Source organism: Equus przewalskii, chromosome 31, assembly GCF_037783145.1.
Source record: "Equus przewalskii isolate Varuska chromosome 31, EquPr2, whole genome shotgun sequence".
NCBI lineage: Eukaryota > Metazoa > Chordata > Mammalia > Perissodactyla > Equidae > Equus > Equus przewalskii.
In genome coordinates, this window is record NC_091861.1 from 764229 (window position 1) to 787028 (window position 22800).

The 22800-nt window shown below is 40.9% G+C and overlaps 2 protein-coding genes across 16 annotated transcripts in view; one reads left to right on the top strand and one right to left on the bottom strand.

Moving 5' to 3' along the window:
* CATSPERE (catsper channel auxiliary subunit epsilon) overlaps positions 1-7126 on the bottom strand; it is a 263656-nt gene extending 256530 nt beyond the window's left edge. For 2 of the 13 annotated variants that reach the window (XM_070602097.1, XM_070602095.1), the window contains exon 1: positions 6965-7124. In XM_070602097.1, the coding sequence (XP_070458198.1) occupies positions 6965-7029 (65 nt within the window). In that variant the 5' untranslated portion in view covers positions 7030-7124. Of the gene's footprint in view, positions 1-6964 lie in introns of all 13 variants that reach the window. The other 11 variants (XM_070602105.1, XM_070602103.1, XM_070602099.1 and 8 more) reach the window with 7 other exon arrangements.
* A 1530-nt stretch (positions 7127-8656) lies between these two features.
* The window catches only part of ADSS2 (adenylosuccinate synthase 2), a 39771-nt gene continuing 25627 nt past the window's right edge, over positions 8657-22800 (top strand). The window contains exons 1-3 of one of the 3 annotated variants that reach the window (XM_008509762.2): positions 8657-9051; positions 21671-21773; positions 22595-22663. In XM_008509762.2, coding sequence (XP_008507984.2) covers positions 8791-9051; positions 21671-21773; positions 22595-22663 — 433 coding nt within the window. In that variant the 5' untranslated portion in view covers positions 8657-8790. The remainder of the gene's footprint in view (positions 9052-21670; positions 21774-22594; positions 22664-22800) is intronic. The other 2 variants (XR_011535255.1, XM_008509763.2) reach the window with 2 other exon arrangements.

Consider the following 22800-nt stretch of genomic DNA (forward strand, 5'->3'; position numbering starts at 1 on the left):
CTTAAGATGTTTTAAGATGTGCCCATATTTTCAAGACTTGCTGTTTTACTGGTATAATTGAATGTCTGCCTATAAGCATAAATCTTGGAGGCAGTTTGTGATTGCTAAATAGCAGTTCATACAGGAGGCTGTCCATAACTGATTATGCTTATGTACTTACACATTGTTAACTTGATGACCAGCCTAAATATTCTGGGAGTGTGGGGTATAATAGTGAACAAATCATGGCTCAGATTGTACCATTACATGTTTCAGTGCAGCTTGGTTACTAACGCTATGTCAGACTAATATTAAAATCAGAAAACTTAAATGCTGGTGCTGGTCATACTTTTTGTTTAAACTCTCTCATTCTTGAAATATACTATTTGCTTAAAGCATGCATTCAAATTTATGAATTGAAATATACTTTTAAAAAATCGAAGATGCTTCCAATTTGGGTAATATTTACTTGGAGTACCCGTATTTAGGTCTCTTGAAATGAATTGAGTCTCTAAGGTCTCCATGTGAAACAAAACAAAAAAGGGTTATCTGTAATGTTGTTATTTGTACTTGAGTTTTTTAATGAGTGAATTTGCATTATAAATTTTTTCCATTCATAAATATATAAGTGAACCAAAGATTTTTGTCCTTTCCTTCACTGGTTTGCTTTTTTTAAAAAAGGAAAGAAATAAAAGATACTGATTTATTGCAGAATTATGGTTTTATTTTCTCAATATATTAACTTGGAAAAAAGTTTAGCCTTATCTCAATCTGTCCCAAAGCAATGTGACCAATTTTTGCAGATTTGAAATCTGAGATGTTTATTTACCAGTCAATCTACTGAATTCCTTTCCTAAAGTAACTTTTTCAAAGCTAAGAAAATGTGTCCAAGTGTGTACATTCAGTCCTTCAGTTTTACGGTGGACTACTGTATACTGCTGGTTCAGTGAAAGGAAATGATCTTTTCTGTATTGTTTTTGTAGAGGTGGATGCAGTTGATTTTTGAATAGACACTATTTAATCCATTACCTGGCACTAGCAACATAGATTTAAAAATAATTGGGGGAAAAGGTGGGTCATGTATTAATCAGTGAACAGGGATATACCTGACCAACAGATTTGTATTATCTTTTGACATAATTGAAATGCAACACATGCACTTTATGTGTCCCCTCTTAATTTAAGGGAGGGTTAGAGGGGTTTTTCTTATTTTGTGTCTAATTCTCTCCTGCCTAGGATATATTAAAATAGAGCACTCAAGTGTGGGTTTCTGTGTACTGAGGATTTGTTTGGATTTCAAGTTACAGTTATGTACTGGCATTACAGACTTAGCATAGTAAAATGGTAAGACTAGTGCAAAATATTTATTCCTGAAAATCAAAGACCATTATTGCTACCAAATCAATGTGACTGTTTCATGTGCATTTTGCCTTTGTTAACATGATTTCAGTATCACTAGTGATCAGCTAGCTACCTTCTTCACATTTTTTCAAGTGGAATGTTCTCTTAATTTTGTATATAACCTATTGTCTAAATTTTATGTACAGTCTTTTATAATAAACCATTCTCCTATATGAAAGTTTGGATACTGTTAAAACCTAACTAGTGTGGACTGAAATGTAGACTTCACAATTTTCTGACCTTTACTTCTATGATGAAACAAGATAAACCATTTGAATTTTAACATTATTTATTTGTGGAATGGCTTTACATGTGGATATTAACAGGGTAAGCAATACCACACATAACCATCAAGATACCTCGATTAGAATTTACAGCACAAGAATGACAGATTCAGATGGTTTAATTACATTTAAAAAGTTTTCTGAAAAACTTTGCCAATAAAAAATAATTGCCCATGGACTAGCCACATTTCAAGTGCTCATAAGTCACAGGTGGCCAGTGGCCAGTGGCCATCCTAAAGCACCACCTTAAAATTCTTTCACCTTTCCTCTGCTTCAACAATCTATTCTATGTCTACATTACACACCTAATTGCCATCAGAATGGCTCCATCTCTAAAATATTAAATCAGAGGCAATTTCTGTGTGTATGTGTGCATGGAACTGCTGGGTCATCACTATGTAACTCCTTTATCAGAATTATATAGGCCTTAATAGCATTCTGAATTCTTATTTTCAACAGAAGTCAGTCACCATATGAAACACATTTTATATCATACAGATCAAATATGAAAACACGTTCATGTATTTTTATATATCCCTATAAATTAAAATGAAAAATATTATCATCAAAGGCTTTTTTTCAAGTATGAACCACCTCCCACTTCTTATGAATCCAACATAATGCCCCTTGCATTACAGAAAGAAAGAAACCTCAGGAAAGAGAAAAATACAAGTGGCAGATTTTGTATTTTAATTTACAAAGTTAAAGTATGTAGTTTAATTTGTGAATGAAATCTGGTAAGTAAATGATAAAAATACGTTTCCCAGTGAGCCCTTTTCCCTGATCTGCTCCTTCATCAGCTTCCAACCCTAGTGGGGCTGGGAACAGGGTACGGAGGGAACAATAGCTAAAGGAGTCATATTTAATCTATTAACTTCATCACAGACAGGTATGATAACACCTTCTTATCCCTGCTTCCTTAATTATGCCACACATTTAATGTATTATTGCTGGAAGTGGACCTGGGAGGACCACAGGTGAGCAGTGTGCACACGCACCATGTGCTGATAACTATTTTTTAATGAAAAGGGCACTGTCATCTCACTCTTGGACCATAAGGATGTGTCTTTCCTATTCTCTCCATATATTCCCACTCTACCAGTTCCTCAAAATCAAAGACAATTCTTGACCTTTACCCCCTCCTTCATCTCCTTATAGATAAGTCCCTTCTTGGCTTAACTTTTTTGTCTCTCTATCCAGCCTAAAGAATATCCTCTTTGGGTAAACTTCTCTCAAATTCCCTGGTCGTCCCACTCTATCTAACCAGGAATTGGCCCTAGATAGGTCATACTCTTTGGCATTTGATAGAAGCTTGTGCTAAATCATTTGTGTGGGACAACCATATATTGCAGGAAGTACAGGATTCCAACAGAAAGTCCAAACCCCATTAAAAATATGGTGAATATATTAACATAACACAAAAAAGACTTTGAGACAAAAAGTATTTTCAGAGACAAAGAAGATCAATCCATTATAAGGGTGACCCGACAGAACTAGTGGAGCATGAGAAAACACATTCTTTTCAAGCATACATGGAACATTTATAAAAACGGATCCTCTACTAGGCCGGGAAACAAGTCTCCATAAATTTCAAAGAAGCGGTGTCATGTGGACCCTGCTCTCTGATTATAGTACAATTAACGGAGAAGTTATTAACAAAAAGATAATCACAATCTCTACATATTTGGAATTAAAAAACAAACTGTTAAATAATCCAAGGGCTATAAAAGAAATAATGATGAAAGTTAAAACTACCTAGAAGTGAATGATAATGAAAAGATTACATATCATTTCTTATGGGATACAGCAAAGCAGCACTACATGGGATATTAATACATTTAAATGTCATATTAGAAAAGAATAAAAACCAGAAACTATTAGCTAAATGTCTGGCTTAAGATGTTAAAGAAAGAGTATCAGAATAAGCCCACAGAAAATAGAAGAAAAGAAATAAAAATGAAAAAAGAAATCAATAAAATAGAAAACAAAAATATAAAGATGAATAAAACAGACAAGCTTATCAAGACTGATCAAGACAAAAAAGAGAAAGAATATACAATTAAATAACATTAATGAAAAGGGACCATAATTACAGAAAAAGTAAAACATAAACAGATATGGAAATATTCTCAATTATGTGACAATTTTGAAAAATTACATGAAATAGACATTTTAACATATATTACCAAACCTGACTCCAGGAGGAAAAAAAAGGCCAAAATGGTTCTACAGCCATTAAAGGATCTGAAGCAGTGGTTTAAAGTCTCCCCTAAAACACAGGGCTCAGGGGTTTTACATGAGTCCTATCACAACTTTCACAAACAAATTGTTCCCAGCCCCATACAAACTCTTCCAAACAGCTGAAGGGGAGAGAGTCCTCCCCAACTCATTCCGTAAAGCTAGTCTAACACCGACATCAAAACCAAACCAAGACATCATGAAAAAGAAAAATGTAGATATAAAAATCCTAAGGAAAATATCTTGCAATTGGATACAACAGGTATAAAGAGATAATAAACCCTGACCAAGGTGGATTCATCCTATGTATGCAAAGATGATCAGAAAACTCTACAAATGAAACTGACTGCACATACTAAAGAGGAAAAAAAATACAACTGTTTCAATAGATGAAAAAAATATGATAAAATTTCATATAAATTCATAATTTGGGGGGCCAGCCCCGTGGCCGAGTAGTTAAGTTCACGTGCTCTGCTTAGGCGGCCCGGGGTTTTGCCAGTTCGGATCCTGGGCGTGGACACCGCACTGCTTGTCAGGCCACGTTGAGGCGGCCTCCCAGATGTCACAGCTGGAAGGACTCACAACTAAAAATGCACAATTATGTACCGGGGGGCTTTGGGGAGAAAAAGGAAAAATAAAATCTTTAAAAAAAATTCCTAATTTTTAAAACTTAGTAAATCAGAAATGCAAGGAAACTTCCTTAACCATGATAAGAGTATCTACAGAACAGCTAAAGCAAACGGTAGCCTCAATGGGGAGACAGTAGTATCTGGAATGGGAGAAGCATGCCACTGTTACCATTTCTATTAAACATTTTATTGGAGGTCTTAGCCAATGCAATAAGAAAAATAAATTAGAAGCATGAGATTGAAAAGGCGGAAACAGAGCCCATTTTTGCAGGAGATCTAAACAGAGATACACACTGTTCTTTGGATAGGAAGATTTAATATTCATAAAGATGTCATTTCTTCCCAAAGTGCCCGACAGATTCACTGCAATTCCAATCAAATCCTAAAAGAGTTTTTCATGGTACTCGATAATCAGATTTTAAAATTTATGTGAAAGTGTAAACATTCAAGAATGACCAGGACACTTCTGGAAAAGAACAGGGAGGGGAAGACTTGCCTACTAGATATCACGACTTATGAAGCTACGATAACTAAGACATTGTGGTATTGGTGCAGCAATGGACAAACTGACCAATGGAATAGAACAGAATAGCAAACTCAGACGCAGACCTATGTTCACAAGGAAGTTTTATATGGGACAGAGGTGATACGTCAGACCAGTTCAGGAAAAGATGTTCTATTCAACGAATGGAGCTGGAAAAATGGATCTGGATTCATAAGGAAAAAGAATTGCATTCCTACCTCTTTCATCTAAGAAAACCAATTCCATTGGGATAAGAAATGTCAAAAAAAAAAAAAAAAAGATGTTAATACTCTTAGTAGAAAATTTAGGTAAATATCTCTTAGAACTTGGGGCAGGGAAGAATTTCTTAAATAAGACATCTACCCCGCAAGTGTCCCCCCGGAAAAAGCTAACCATAAAGTAAAAATTCATTATATTAAGTTTAAGAAATTTTGCCCTTTAAAAAACACCTTATTAATAAATAAAATTCAGGGAGTCTGTGACTATCTTGAGAAAAAAGAACATCTTTGTCTTCTTTAACCTCTAACTGAAGTTTAGTATTTTCTTCAATTATGAATGTAGACTAAGAGTTGGCAAACTATGTCCTGTAGGCCAAATTCCACCTGTTTGTGTAAATAAATTTTTACTGGTGCACAGTCACACCCATCTGTTTACCTTTGTTGGCGTGGGCTTTCCCCTACAGTGGCAGCGTCCAGTAGCTGCAACGGAAGATTGTATTGCCCAAAAAACCTAAAATACTTAGCTATCTGGTCCTTGACAGAAAAGTTTGGCGCCTGTGGTGTACAACAGAACGAAGTCCATAAACCCCTTGAGGTCACAGGCCATTCTGGACGATATCACCTACCATTATTTGGGTCCATTGTTTGCCAGCTGTGTGCTGAGGGCTTTAAACGTATCATTGCTTTCAGACCTCACGACAACCCCATGGGACAGCTTTTACTCACTTTATACACGAGAAAATCGAGGCTTACAAAGTCGTCAGAAGGCCACGGGCTTTTTGCTCTTTCCCACTACTTCACCGACCCTTTCCGAGGGCTACCCTCCCTCTCTATGCGACCCCTCCTTCTGTCCGTCGAGGTGCTGGATCCCTGCCCTCTGAAACCTCTGTCATGGTTTGATTTCTTGTTGGTATTGTGACATTTTAATGTTAGCGGGTAATTATAGCAAAATCTCCATTAAACAAAATTTTCTCAGAATGTGATTTTTCTGGTTAATCATCCGTATTTTAACCTATGTTGAAAGTCTTTGTAAAATATTTTGATACACTTTCCAATCCAGCGGTTACTGAATACCAAGCAAAAATCTCCGAACGTCAAAGTTTTCAATCCTCAAATCAACTCCATACAGGAATTACATTTCCTGACCCCGATGCAGCGTTTACAGTTTATAAGGCGCTTTTTCACAAATCATTCAACCACGACTACAAAATATAAACCGTCAACTACCCAGCGGTGCTCGGTTACTGCCGCCCTCCGTCACCCCGCCCCGCCCGGACCGCGCCCCAGCCCCCCTCGCCACCCGCCATGCCCCGCCCGGACTGCGCCCCCGCCCCGGCGGCGACCCCGCTCCCCTCGCCACACCCCCCCTCGCCCCGCCCCGACCGGCGCGGCGCCCCCGCCCCCCTCGTTCCCCCCCTCCCCCTCCCCGGGGGCTCGGCGCCGCTCGGCAGCTGAGGGGGCCGCGGGAGGAGACGAGCTTCAGGAGGCTGGGCGCTCGGCTGTCGCGGGGACCGCCACGGGAAGGGCCCGGCCCCACTGCGGGGCCTGTCGGGCGTAGCCCAGTCCTCCCCCCGACCCTCATTCCCCGCCCTCAAGCCCCGGAAAACTGTCGGGAGGGGGGTGCTCCGGGCGGGGCGACGCGGCGGCGGTCTGAGAGGCTGGGGGCCCCGCCCGCGCCCGGCGGCCCCGTACCTCCACAGGGCCGAGGCGCCGCAGCTCAGCCCCCACAGCAGCGCCGCCACCCCCGCGGCCGACATGGCGCCGCCGCCTACGCCCAACCGCCGGCCGCGCGCCCGGACCCCCCGCGGCTGCAGGACCGCGCGGGCGCGCCGGAGACTCGGTCCGGGGAGACCACGACGAAACCCGGCTCCAGGAGAGGCAGAAGCGGGGTGTTTTGGAGTGAAATAGCAAAACCAATTGGGAAAATCCGAGTTGACGGAGTGAAGGTGAAACTTCTCCGTTACTCTTTTAGCCCAAATCTTCGTTGTGACTCTATTTCGCAGTCCCTTCCAGGGAGCTGGCGCTCCGTAAGTGATTTTTAAGTTGAACGGAAATGTACAGTAACGTGTGCCTACTGAGCACCTGCTTTATGCCCAACACTACGTCGTGCGCTTGAGTACAAAGAACTGTGACAGCACTGGAGTTTACAAAGGGGCTTGCACTCTGTGGTAAAGCCAAGGTAAACTCACCAACGTTATCACATAGGATTACTTATCAGTTTGTCAGTAGGCAATCTGAATTCTTGAGTGCTGCAGTTGTATCTTTATTCCTCCTTACGTCATCAGTGCCAGCACAATCTTCGTTTGTAGTAGGGTCTCAGTACTTACAGACCAAATGAATCACTGAATAAAAATAGTAGTAAAGTGCTAAAATACACTCTAGGAACCATCAGAGAACTAGATTGAATATATATAATTTGGGAAACACTACCTTTAATGTGATTCTATTCCCACTTTTTCCAAAGCACCTTTACATTAGCATCAGATGCCATAGTTAATTCGTGTTGTAGCTGGAAGAGCATTAGATGAGCAGTAGGTATTCTCCAGAATCCAGCGGCGGATGAAACATCAACAGGAGTGGAATACAGAAAGGGCCTGGGCTCTGGACTCAGACTAAGTACCAGTTCAGCTCTTACCAGCGCAAGTTAACTAACTTTTAAATCCCGTAAAATATGGGTAAGATAGTATTACCTACCACACGGCTGTGGGAAGTAAGAGCTAAGTGCATTACCGTATCCGGCATATACTATATGACATCGATAATTCCTTCCTCTCTGAGCCTCTGTTACATGAGGCTAAAGTGTAACATGAGAAGGGTTAGGACTCTACTTGATCTCTAGATTTTCAGGTCTGAAGACCTCTATCTTAGTGCTTTACTTCAGTCAGCTCTGTTTGATCCCTGTCCCCATCTCTGTTCTTATTTCCAGCACTTTACTTTCCAGTTCTAAACCTATACGTTCCAATTCCATCCCATTTATATTTTGAAATTCCACACTTTGCATCTTGTACACATTACCTCATCCCTTAATTAAAAAAATTATTTAAAGACAATTTTAATAAATGAACTCTTTCAGTGAGTGAAACCGCAGACGGCGGGCACCATGGCCGCAGAATACGTCCCTTCAGCCCAGAGCGTTGCATGCCGGGAGTTGTAGTCCGACGCGCGGGCACGCACCCCCGCGCCTCTCCAGTTTGAAAAGCGGGAGGAAGGACGGGTGGGCGGGGCATTGAGGCTGAAGCGCGCTCGAAGCCTCGCCCCCGCCCTTCCGCTCGCGGGGTAGGCACTGGAGTGGCGCGGGCCGCGGGGGGGCGTGGCCTCGGCCCCGCCGGCCGCTGTTGCCTCTTCCTGCGGGCGGTACCACCGAGGCCGGCCCGCGCGCGGCAGGACTGGTCCCGGAGTGGGCTGTGGCGGGGCGCGGGGCGGGCCGGCGGAGGGCGGCGGCCGGCGGGGGCAGGGGCAGGGGCAGGGGCTGGGGCGGGGCGGGGCGGGGCCCGGCCTCTGGCTCCTTCTTCCTCTGCATGTGCCGGCGGCCGCCGAGCAGCTCCGTGCGCGCACCCCGGGCCGCTCTCCGCGGCCGTCCTCGCGTCGCCCGAGCCATGGCGTTCTCCGAGACCAACCCGGCGGCCTCCTCCCTGCCCAACGGCGACTGCGGCCGCCCCCGGGCGCGGCCCGGAGGGAACCGGGTGACGGTGGTGCTCGGCGCGCAGTGGGGCGACGAGGGCAAGGGGAAGGTGGTGGACCTGCTGGCGCAGGACGCCGACATCGTGTGCCGCTGCCAGGTGAGGCGCCGGCTCCGGGGAAAGCCGGCCGAGAGCTCGGCCCGGAGCCCGGACCACCGTCCAAACTGGGGTGTCACCTTGAGGCGCTCTCGCTGTGAGCTGCGGCGCCGCGGAGAAATGGCGGGAGGCCGGAGACCCCCGACCTGGGAACTGGGGGCTGGTGGCTCCAGGGGACAAGGCGGGTTGGCCGGAGCCCTAGGGAGATGCGCGGCGCCTGGGGAGATGCAGGTTTCTGCCCGGGGGCCGGCGCGGGGAGGTGGGGTGCGCTCCGAGGCCTGCTCCCGCTCGCGCGGGGACGGCGCGGCCCCGGAGCCTTCCGCGCTCGCCCACCCCGAGGCCCCGTGGGTCGCGCTGTTCCGAGACGCCCTGCCGTCCGGATCACCACTCCCCGGCCGCAGGCCCGAGCCGCCGGCCTCGCCTCCTGCGTTCGCTTTGCTGGCGTGAGAGCCCACCTCCCGCTTCGGACGGTTGCGTGGCTGGGGGGTTTGCTCGGTGCCGCGTCTGTCAGTGCTGAGCGGAGCTGAGTTCTGTTTGCTGGCCCCGGAGGAGGGAATCCCAGCCGTCTTAGGAGGGAGGCGGGTAAATACATGGGTGTCATATTTGTTGTTTAGAAATATTTGCAGTGTTAGGTGCACGTTCGAAGTGAACTTTCGGGAAGCAGTGGTAGTGTACTTCCTCCCTGGAGACACGTGGTTTTCAGTGTAAGCTTTCTTCCCTATTTGTCGTTTGCTTTGAAGCAGCTCAGAGGCTAGGCCTTTGTAAAAGCTTACCAGTTTCAAAATCGAAGCCGTTGGGCAATAACCACTTTCACAACAAATTGTAATGTAGTATTTGAATTAACTGCAATCTGTGCAGGTGGCGAGGATATTTCTTCTTTATTGAATATACAGGGCACAATATAATGATGCTGTGCTGTATTGTGCTAACAAGTTAGCAGGCCCACTTGATTGGAAGGTTTCTACCTAAAATTGAATACCATTTGAGCATGCAGAAACAAGGTAATCACAGGTACATAAAAAGCTAAATGCAAATATTCTGACTTATCTTGCTTTTTGCATGCAGAAGTCAACCCTGCCCTTCCTTGGCTAAGATAGCTGTTGCACCACACCACCTCTCCCTCCCTTCCCACCTTCTATTCCTTCACCCCTGTGGCAACATACAGACCTTCCTTAATAACACTCCTAAAAGTGTTGCCATGGAATTCCTGCCTTAGGAGCTGCTCCTGGAGCCCAGGCTTCACCTTCCCTTTGTCTTAAAATCAGATCTAGCCATACTGTGGGGAAAGAAGTCTGAGAATTCCTATCTCTTGCTGGGTAGAAGGGGAGAGAGCCTGAGGCATGCCTGTCTGCTTCCCTGTCGTTCTTGACATCTTCCTTACCTGGAAATGATAGTACTCAGGTTGAGCTCCATTATGGGTTGTGAGAAGGTTTTGGGGAATGTAACCATCATGGTATTTATTCTAAAAGATCCTCAATTTTAATATCCTTTTGAAACATAGTAGAGTTAGTTTGTAGAATGAAGAAGGTGTTCTTATGAAAGTAGTCTGGAAGGAGGTCATAGACCAGTCTGATCTGATGCCCTTGGAAAGTCTAGAGAGAAGTGATTAAGAAGGAGCCAAGTTTGGCTTTGAAATATTAGCTGAAGATAGACGAGAAATGTATGAGCAAACTTGTTAGGCAGACTTTCCTCACCTGTAAACTTGTGACTTACTACCTTCCTTATGTAATTCTAAAATCTGTATGTTTTTCTGGTGCCTTTTGAGAGCTCATCATTCTCATCATTAGAAGGAGTCTTATTAGTCTTGTTAGTAAAAGTAGATAAGTATGAATAGATGTAAGCGTCTCTTATGATTCACCTGGTAACTTTATATTATTTGGTCAGTCCTAATAAGCTGATAATCACGTAATGAAAGTTCTCCTAGTTTATAAAATTGAATGCAGAATGTTGAAATTCTTAATGTGTGTATAGAGAACTGGGAAAAGCCAACCTTAGGAAAGACATTTCGAGTTTGAATTGCCTTGTTTGATGATTCAAGTTTTGTTTTATTGAAAATAAAACACATAGTAGAGCTTAATACATACTTTTATATATATCATTTATCTGACATATATGATACATGTGTCATATTCATGCCATAAGCTCAAATTTTATGATTATTTCTCCAGAAGTAGTGTATACATAATGTATTCATATTTCAAGAACAGAATAATAAAATAAGGACTTTGTTCCAATATAAAATACAGGTTTTTTTTTTTTTTAAAGATTTTATTTTTTCCTTTTTCTCCCCAAAGCCCCCCGGTACATAGTTGTGTATTCTTCGTTCTGGGTTCCTCCAGCTGTGGCATGTGGGACGCTGCCTCAGCGTGGTCTGATGAGCAGTGCCATGTCCGCGCCCAGGATTCGAACCGACGAAACACTGGGCCGCCTGCAGCGGAGCGCGCGAACTCAACCACTCGGCCACGGGGCCAGCCCCTAAAATACAGTTTTTAAAAGAAAGACTGACATTGCATTTAACGGTATATTGTAATATATAATATATAAAATGCCTTTTTGGAAAGAATAGATGCAAAGCTAGTGGCATTTTCATCATCATAGCACTTAAGACGTATATTTCAGATTTAGGATTTTTAGGAGTTATTTATAACTCAGTAGATAGTCTAGATCCATAAATAAGTGTGTAGGACTTTTATAAAAGGACAACTAGTACAGATGCCTCAATTTTAAATTGATAGGTCTTTTAAGAAAGAGAAGAATTAAGTATAGGACCAACTCCAGGCACAGTTCATTCATCCGGCAATCGCCTGAGTGTCTAGGGGACCACTTAGCTCCACAATTCAAAAGCAGAAAAAGGCAGGGATTGTGCCCATGAGGAGCTTGTATTCCAGTGGACAGCTCTCTCATCAGCAAGCATGGCTGGGGTGGGGGTGGAGAAGGTTTGAAGGATGCGAATAGGAAGGCCCCTTTCTGGCAGCAGGAAAGTAGTTTTGTTAGGAAGGCTGTTACTATTTTTCCCCCAAATTCTTTCAAACTGTTACATTTTATCCCCTTTATTTTGTTGAGTAGAAACTACAGGGATTTTAGCTGTTGTGGTTTATACTAGGCCTTAAGCAAGGGCTTGTTTCTTGTTCTTGGAGAAAGCAAGTTTGGTAGTCTGGTTATAATGACGGGCATGAAGTTGCCCGTGATCAGGAATAGCTAGAATGGTATTTCTTTTCTTTGTGTTTATTTTCCAGGGTTTTAAAGTTAATATAAAGAGAAAATATTAAGCAAAATCAATTATAAAGGGAAAGTATATGCTATCACTTGTTATATGTAAAAGCTTGCCATAAAAGTAAACACAATGAAAAAAATGTTAATTTGTAGCTAGATGCTGGCATCTGCTGAAGGCTGTGAAACCTGCTATTAGTAAGTGATAAAGAAATGTAAAAGACATGCCAGCAGGAAACTGAGACTCCTCCTTGAAATAGCAGAAAAGTTGAAAGATAGTTTAGAAAGGAATAACTTCAATGTTATTTAAAACCTTGACCTTATACAGCTAAAATTATCTCCCAGACTATTTCCCACAATTTTGAAGATGGTAGAGAGTTAGCATTTAAGGTAAAGCATTCTTCCAGGTTTATAACAATTGCTGTTTCTGCCTCTCAGTGTTGCTTTTTATGTTGTTGATAGTATTTCCCAACTACGTGTGTACCACTTGGTAAGTGTGGTATGCTTGGTCAAATCTTGCTTTCTTGGATTACCGTGCTTTCCCTACTAGAACATAAGTTTTCTCGAAAAGAGGACCTGTGGAGCCAGCCCAGTAGTGGTTAAGTTTGCGTGCTCCGGCTTGGTGGCCTGGGGTTCAGGGGTTCAGATCACAGGCACGGACCTATGCACTGCTCCTCAAGCCATTCTGTGGTGGCATCCCATATACAAAATGGAAGATTGGCACAGATGTTAGCTCAGGGCCAATCTTCCTCAAGCAAAAAGAGAAAGACTGGCAGTGGATGTTAGCTCAGGGCCAATCTTCATCACACACACACACAAAAGAGCACTTGTTCCTCTTTTGTTTTCTTCCATAGCACCTAGTACTGTATGAGGCAGAGAGGAAGTAAGCAGTCAACACATATTTACTGTTGGGTGACTGGATCACCCCTAGAAATTTCTTTAAAATCAGTCGTTTCACCCTTCCCTGTAAATTATTTCACCATCTCCCTGGACAATTTAATTGACTGTTGGCATGAGTTTAAGGTGGAATCCCCAGCATTCCTTGGATTAACATTTGTAACTTAGGATTATAACTAGTATTTTTTTACATTGTACCATTGTATTCAAAGGCTGTAAGAGTTTATATTAATGTCTTATCTCTTATGTCAAAGGGAAAATAAATAATGGATACTTGTATCCTTTTTGTGTTTCCTCAGCATGTTTCAGTTGAATGTCATGTAATTCTAGTAAATAGTTTTTCTCTGGTGAGGGCAGTAGAGCTCAAAGTTTGGTTAATGAAGATGTCCCAAGTTGTTCACTCTTTGAGCCTGTGTTGTATTAGTATATAAAATATACCATTGTCTCTACTTATGAGTCATAAATTTTTAAGTTATATAAGGTCATCTCAGTGGTTTCTGATCAATATTATTCTGTTTCTTTGATTTTAGTGGGAAGGGGTGGATTAGTTGGATAGTTTCAAGTATCCCTAGGAAAACTGTTGCCTAGTACAAATCTAGAGTGAACTGGTTATATGCTTACTAGCTTACTTACTGAAACTGGATACAAATCCAGCTATAGTATCTTTTGGGGACCATGTCAGATTTGACACCGAAGATTAGTGTGGATGACCTACATACCAGTAAGTGAAGACTGGTGACTATTAGAATACTTTTATCAGTGGAAAAAGGGACGTTGAAGTATTCAGTATGGCCTGATGTAAGCAATTGAAGAGCACAGTTCCCATGGCAACTTTGGCTCCAAGATGGGATGGTTCTTCACATCGAATCAACTTTTAATTATATTTAATTCAATATAATAAAATTCTTCTTTATAAAAAAGGAGGTTCCATGAAAATTTTAAAAATAGGATTTTTGTCTGATGTCAAGCTTTTAAAACCTTTTTAAAGGGAGAATTTTATTTGTGAAAGGAAACTTTTTTGACTTGAAATCTGCAGTTCAATTTCAGTGTATTTTTTTTTTCTGCTTTATCTCCCCAAATCCACCCTGGTACATAGTTGTATACGTTAGTTGTAGGTCCTTCTAGTTGTGGCATATTGGACACCGCCTCAACGTGGCCTGACGAGCGGTGCCATGTCCGCGCCCAGGATCCGAACCCTGGGCTGCTGCAGCGGAGCGCGCGAACTTAACCACTCGGCCATGGGGCCGGCCCCCCAGTGTGTTTTTAAGAAATATCTTCATAAATGTAATAATCAGGTGAATTTTTATCAAGCATTCACAAAAAGCTGCATAACATTGGTTTATCCGTCTTTTTGGTTTCATGTTTGATCTTACTGTCTATGACCCTCGTCATCCCTGACTCTTGTTTAGTAGGTGTGTTTGTTACCTAGAGTCTAAAGCTTCTTAATTAATTAGGAGCCGAAGATCCTCCAAGGCAGTACCCCTTTCCACTTTCTTTATGAGAAATTGTTTCATCATGGTAATTTAAGGTATAAAATACAAGGTACCTGAGATTTTCATCACTTGTGTGACATTTATCTGTGTATGAAACTGGAAGCTAACTCTAATAGTGTAAGGTAAAGCAGATATGTTAGGCTTTTAAAAGATAACTGAGCAGTGTGCTTGGGTGTCTTTGCTAAAAAGAAATTCAGATACCCTGTATATATTTTCTCTTCCTATCTAGTGTGTCTGGTTCCTGTTGAATGGTTTAATTTGATCAACTTACTCGTGATAACTTAACCTGCTCTACTTGGAAATCATAAGCTAATTGCATTTATATGAATGTTTTCATAAAAAACCAGCCATCCTTCTTTATAATTATTGCCGTGGATTGACAGGTGTTTTAGTTTTGGCAAATAGTGAAATGTTTCATCTGGAAAGAGAAAGACAGGTCTTAGAGTGTTTACAAGGAAGCAGCACAGGTAATAAGCATTGACTCGAAAGACTGTTAGGTTCCTAAGAAGTTTGAAGACTCTCGACGAGAAATAGGAATCGTTTTTTGTTTCTGGAATAGTTCAAAGGCATGGGGTCTGGGCCATTGCTGCTCTCTGCTGTAAACCACAGTGGTAATGCTGACTTCTTGATTGATGTTCATTTGGAGCTCTGTCAATACACTACAGTGTTCATGTATTCAGAGCAAAAAGGACAAAGAGAAGACACAGACTGTTTCAGAAGCCCAATTAAGTGGCCTGAGAATTGCCTCTGGGCTATGGCTGTTAAACTGTTAGCCCTCAACACTTGGGCCTCTACTGTTGCTGGAGAAGAGACACCATTGTTTAGGTTTATAACGCTGTCAGGAGGCGTCCGCTGCCTTCATCTCCTTTATCACAGCAGGAACTCACTTAGCTGGGGGAGTGATTTGGAGAGGAGGAAGACCTAATAGCCACCTAACTTAAGAGTCAGGAGTCACTTTTGTCATCAGGAGACTAATTTCATGTCATTTCATTCCCTGCCAAATCTTTTTTTTTTTTTGGTGAGGAAAATTCGCTGAGCTAACATCCGTTGCCAGTCCTCCTCTTTTTTTTGCTTGGGGAAGATCAGCCATGAGCTAACATCTGCACCAGTCTTCCTCTGTTTTGTATGTGGGGTGCCTCTCCAGCATGGCTGATGAGTGGAGTAGGTCCAGACCTGGGATCTGAACCCGCGAACCTGGGCTGCTGAAGCAGAATGCACGTGGGGCCGGCCCCAAAACCTTTTTATTTTAAATTTCCCCTGGACCTTTGGAGCTTCTTAATTAGAAACTTACACATGTCAGCGTTTCCTGATCCAAATTTTTATTCTTGAGTTGGGCTTGACAGCCTCTGGTTCTGAGGAGCCATGGAGAGAAAATTCAAAACACTTGTCTTCTGACTTTCTTGAGCTTAAAATGAAATTGGGAAGAAAAAGTATACATGGAAAAACTGACAACAGTTATGAAATAACTAAATACTATTATATCATCCCTGTCCTGGAGTATTGTGTTTTAGAGTTTTGTTCTTGACAGCATAAATATTAAAATTTAGAAGTTAATCATTTTTGTATTCAGTTATGACTAGTGCAAAATGTGAACTTAGGGAGCCAACTGTATACATACTATGTTGCAATGAGTTTGTTTTGTGAATCATTTGGATTCTTTGTTGGCAGACAATGGAAAGAGACTATTTTAAGCAAAATGGGGATTTGTTTGAAGGAAGAGCAGGATGGCCAAGCCTCAGAGTGGCCTGAGACAGAGGCAGCTCCTGGGATCTCAGCACCAGAAATGGCAGCCTTTCTCTTTAGGATACTCCCTTAGGTGACAGATAGCTCTAACTCCTCGCTACCTTCATTTCTGCTCAAATTCCCAAGAGAGGGGAGCTTGATTGGCTCAGCTGGATCAGGTTTCCTCGTCTGGATCAATTACTGTGGCCGCAGGGGATGATTACCGTGCTTTGCAAAGTAAGTGGGGGATGGGACTGAATGTATAAGAGGGATAGCTGACCTAGAATTCATTTCATCCAGGAAAATAAGGAATGAGGAGACGTTGGTTCTAGGTTTCTTGTTTGTCAGTTATTTCCTAGTGTTCTCATGCACTGTAGATCTCTACTGCTTTTCTAGAGGGAAGAAGGTTTGAAGTTAAAAATGTTTTTATTATTTTAACTATAATTAAAACAATGAAAATTAGCTATCTCTGTACTGGTTTTAAAAAACTAATAGTATACACCAGAAACTGTGCTTTTCAGCTTTGAGAACATAGAATTTTAGTTCTGCTTTTTCCCCCCATCATAATGTTCTAGTCTATTTCAAGAGATATGTTTTTTCCTGGTTATTAAGAAGCTTATTTAATATTTTATTTACATTTAATCTTAATGTAAGAATAATAGTCAAAGAAAATTGGTAAAATAAATACCAAATTAGAGGATGTGTTATGACTGTGGTGAAAGCTGATTGGATTTTCTTTCATATATTTATTCTTCACTGTAATACAATTAATTTGCATTTACTTTTAGTAGTTAATATAAGAAAAAACATCATATAAGGCCTTGTAAACTTTCCTCAGAGAAACTTGCCACATAACATGCAGCCGCTTTTGGGCTCTCACTGTTTTGTGTCTTGGGATTTTAGAGGGTAGATTTCAAAATTAAAAATGTTCAAAAAATTAAGATCTCTGAGAATTATTAAGAAATATTTTGTGTCTTGATATAATTGTTCTGGAAAACAACATTAATTGCTATTCCACAGCTCTTCGTATAACAATTGAACAGATTCTGGTTTTTTGGTTAATATAAAATATGCAGCTGTGATAATTAAAAGTCTTTGGTAAATGCTGTACGAGTGACCTTGTTAAATGCTGTACGGGTGGCTTTGTTAAATGCTGTATGAGTGACTGGGATCACAAGTGTTAGGGGAATTTAGCAGAGCAGCAAGAGGTAGTTACATGTAACTGTTAATATGAATATATGATTAATACTATATCTGGGGGGATAATGTACCAAGTTTGGTTTGGGGAAATTTTGGATTGAGAAGAGAATTTATCTCCCAGCATTTATATAGTACCAGCTGGCCTCCCAGTATACTTAGGAGAATCATTAAACATGACTAAACAAATATGTCCTTGCTCCCCTTCCTGGCACACACTACATTGAGTTGCCCACATGAGAAGCAGTTCCATCACAAGTGTGAAAGCCTGCAGGTCAGAGTATCTGCCCTGTAACTCGTGGGTGGGTGTGGATGGGTGGGTGGTAGTTGGCGATGATTTCATACTGAAAGCACTTTGTTCTGCTGTCTGCTAATATATGTGACCTCTCCTTGGACCGGTATAATCTGTGTTTGAGGACAATTGCCTGAGCTCTCAAGGTGAATTTTGTATATTCCACACAATTTATAAATATTTTAGGTTAGCATCCAGATAGGCACTTTGACTTTGAAGCTTTATCTGTTGCATTTTGTGAAGTATGACTCTGTGCCAAGACTTATCTCATACATAGATCACCTTGTCAAGAAACGCCTTATGAGTAAGTAGCTCCGTGCAGTTCACCTCAGGAGTCTTTTCTGCATAGTGTGTTTCAAGGGAAGAATCTGTCATACCCCAGCTCCCCCGGAGGGCACTAGTGAACAAAGAAGCACTTATATTTTCTCCCCTAGCTCTTTAATAGGGTAATCCGGAGTTCTTCTGGGCATATTTAACCGTATTTTCACACTCAATCAGACAGAATTTAAATGAGATTTAAACCATATAGTAATCCTTAATAAGACATTGGTTATTGAGAAATGTTGGTTAATGTTTGAGTGAGTAAGCTGTTCACTAACGTGTGATCTGAAGCCTTAAGCAGCTAAATTTTTCCAGCATAAACCACCACCTGTAAACTTGGAAGAACTTAAAAGAATTAAACAATGTATCCCCCTAAAGTCATCTATCACCACTGCCTGCCTCAAACATACAAACATATCAACCATCATCTCTCCACCTGGTTATTGCCATCATTACTGCCTGTCTTGGCAAAATGTTCTCCAAGAGAGTAGGCTTTTGTTACACAACAGAAACATTGTTATGCACCACCAAGTTAATGATTGTTTCACTAAATGATTATATATCTATAAAAATAATTTTGCAGGGGTTGGCCCTGTGGTGTAGTGGTTATGTTCCATTCGCTCTGCTTTGTTGACCCAGTTCCCAAGTTCAGATCTTGGACATGGACCTACAACACTTATCACTTGTGCTGTGGTGGTGACCCACATATAAAAAAGTGGAGGAAGATTGGCACAGATGTTAGCTCAGGGCTAATCTTCCTCAAGCAAAATAATACTAATAATAATTTTGTGTAAATTAGGAGACTGACTTTAAAGGTCTACTCCAAAAATTACAGAGTAGTTTGTTTTTTATGTTAGGAAATGATAGATTTAAAAATAAACCAGTTTTACTTAAATAATAATGCTTTATTGGTTGTCTCAAAATTACTAATACTTGTCACAATTTAGTAAAAATTTATTAAGTTTAGTGATTTATAACCATTTAGAATTGAATAATTATAAGAATTACAAATTAGCATTTTCCTAGGATTTAAAGAAATTTTCATGTGCTTCATTCGCTGAAAAGATTTTTCTCTGAAAGTTTAGGGGAGGTTTCCTAAATCATAAAAAGTTGTGATAAAAAGGCTAATATTGGTATGAGGGATAGAATAAAGAAAAACTATAAAAACCAAGTAAGACTGGTCTTGTGAGTTATTTTAAAAAGACTAAGTTAACATCAGTATGTTCTTTTTGGTATGTAATATATGTTTTAGGGTTTTATCAGAATTGGTTTTAAAATTACACGTGTGTAGGGGCAGGCCGTGTGGCTGAGTGGTTAAGTTCGAGAGCTCCGCTTCCGGCTGCCCAGGGTTTTGCCAGGGGGGAGGGGTAGGAAGGGGAAGCAGAAGAAAGGGGAAGGGAAAGGAAGGGTAAGAAGAAGGAAGGGGAAGAAGAAAGGGGTAGGGGAAGGAAGGGGAAGAAGAAAGAGGAAAAAGAAGAAGAAAAAAGATTGGCAAGAGATGTTAGTGCAGGTGCCAATCTTTAAAAAAAATTACACAAGTGTGAAATAATAATAAAATATGTGCTAGGAAGTGTATTGCAACATTATTTGTAATGACAAAAGATTGGAAACAACCGGAATGCCTCTTTTATGGGACCAGTTTAGTAAGTTGTGTCCATATAAAAGGAACACAGTGCAACTATTAATGAGATGGTTCTGTTTACAAGGTTATGGAACGAGCTTCAAGATTCGTTGAGTAAAACAAGCTGCCCAGGTGTATGTAGTTTGCTGCCATTTATATACATGGAATAAAACAGTATATAAATATGTTTGTGTATGCAGAATTACCTCGGGAGGTCACAAACTGGTGGTAACTGGTTGCCTTGTTACAGGGAACTGGGCTGGCGTGGAGTGTGAGACTTCACTTTTTACTGTGCATCCTTCTGAGCCTTTTGTATCATATGCAGATGTTTCCTATTGAAAAATCAGTAGTACAAAGATTCACCTGTTCCCTTGGTGGTGTCACAGAAGGAGACAGGGCTTGACGCCGCTCTGTCTTCCTGTTTTGCCCCCGCCTGTCCTCTCGTGGACCGCAGAGCAGCGCTGTCAAGTCTCTTTAACATCCGTGACGTACACTAGTCTTCAAGTGAGGGATTCTTTGCTTTGTAGAGTGCAAAACACAGTGCAAGTAGGCATTGGCTTTGCTGAAATTTTTTTTTTTTTGCATGAGCTATGTTTCTGGCATTTCTGTGAATTCATGATTGGTGATGATTTGGTAAAAAGTAAATATCATTCATTTTGTCAAAAATGATCAAGTTAAACTAGTCATTTTCAGGAAATACAGTTTTGATTTGTATTTTTTTAATGTCCCACAAGGATATCATTAAACTTTTTGTTTGTTGCAAATATATCCTTAGCTTGTTGTTTACTTTAAAATTTTTGTTAAATATTGGGTAGAAGTTTAAACATATAATCAATTGATTTGTTTTCTCTCATGCTTTTTAAACTTTGAAATTAGGAAAATTATCTGGTCACTTAATATTCAGTCTCCTTTTACCTGATTTTCAAATTTGACTTCCTGTTTTGGTTTTGCTTGACCATTTAGGCATGAACTTGATAGAGTGGAAGTTTCACCGTAGGTCAGCAGTGCAGTTCCCTCGGCCCAGTGACTTTGTCCAGACGGGAGCAGATTGAGAGCACCTCTCACTAACCAAACCCACGAGACTGCCTCATGAGTTTAAAAATTAGAGTCTCAGGAGAAGCAATATTTGAGGGAATTACTTGGGAGATTTCCTAGTTTCAAAGTCCACGTGAGAATACAAATTTCAGGTCACAAAGTTGCTTGATACACTCCTAGGACAATGGAAATGGTATGAGTGTTTACATCAAGTTCGGGTAACTGGATAGGTTGCTTTTTGTATTTTAGGGGGTTTTTGGTTTAGATAAAATATCATGGATAATTAGATTGCTCCATGTCCTACATAGGAAACAGAAGAACAAACTAATCGTTCCCTGCACTTTTTTCCTCTTTCAAGAAGGCATATGTCCGGCGGGCCTGGTGACGTAATGGTTAAGTTTGCACGCTCCGCTTTGGCAGCCAGCCTGGGGTTCGCCGGTTTGGATCCTAGGTGCAGACCTGCGCGCTGCTTATCAAGCCACGCTGTGGCAGGCGTCCCACATATAAGGTAGAGGAAGACAGGCACAGATGTTAACTCAGGGCCAGTCTTCCTCCAAGAAAAAAAAAGGAAGAAGGGATATGCTTTCCTATTTTCTAGGAACCTGAATTCTCCAGTTTCCAGATCCTGTCAGGAAGCCACTCAAGTGTACTACAGTGGTGAAAGGAGGAAGGATGCCAAGCCGTTGTAAAGCCTCTAAAGAATGAGTTTGTGACAAATACTTGGGTTTCCTTAAGTTGACATTTTAGCAGTAAATCATTAAGTCACTTAGGAAGGAGATATGTAACTTGTCGTATTTATTGTCAGGGTCAATTTTCCCCTGTCTTATATTTCAGGGAGGAAATAATGCTGGCCATACAGTTGTTGTAGATTCTGTGGAATATGATTTTCATCTTCTACCCAGTGGAATAATTAATCCAAATGTTACTGCATTCATTGGTAAGTATAAACTGAACCGCTTGGGGATTTTCCCCTAATTGATAATAGTGTTCATTTTTCATTATCTAAACTGATTTCATCTCTCGCTAATCAAATGATTCATTGATCCCTTATTAATCTTGACCTTGATAACTTCTGGAATATACCTAACTTTGGCTATTTTACAGCTCTTTTAGATCTTTGCACTAATACTTTTTGGAATGATTACTTTGCATTTATCTGTGATCACTGGAAATCCTAATTCTATAAAGAAGTGTTAGATCATCAAATCAGTTTTTCAAACACTGTGACAGTGCACAGTAGGAGATAGAAGAGGTCTGTGTTTCATGGATTGATGCTGAGCCCTTATGATGCAATCTGATACTATTCTAGTTTTTTATTTTTAAAAATGCTAATCACAACCCACAAAATTGATTTTATGACCACTGATAGAGTGTGATTCCCCAATTTGAAAGACATTCATGTAGAGTCTACTGTGACCTGGGTTCTGTTTGCTTAAAACTACATAACTAGTTTCTTTCAAAATAATAGTTTCACTTTGTTTCAAAGAAATTTCAAATTATATTGAATGTAATTTTAGTATTTTGTATTTTGTATATTATGTTCTATTATGTATTTACATTATACTGCTGTTTAAAACTTGGAATCGTTTCTGTGGTAACTCCCTGGTAAATCAGAAGAATATTCTATTAATCAAAGTCCCTCACTCTTCTACTATTCTAGATAAAGGGTTATTATAGGTATCTGTATTTTAATATCATTATGTATGTCTCTATTATAATATAGATGCTTAAGGTTGGGATTTGTTTGTTTTCCTTTAGGAAATGGTGTGGTAATTCATTTGCCCGGATTGTTTGAGGAAGCAGAGAAAAATGTTCAAAAAGGAAAAGGTATGAAAGAACGAGTCTGCTTTGCCTGGTGCCTGGTTATTCTTTTGTAAAGTTTTATTGGGATCTCATGCCAGACAGATTTAACAAAAATGTCGTATACTTTAAAACTACAGATTATTGTAGGACAAATTTTTTAA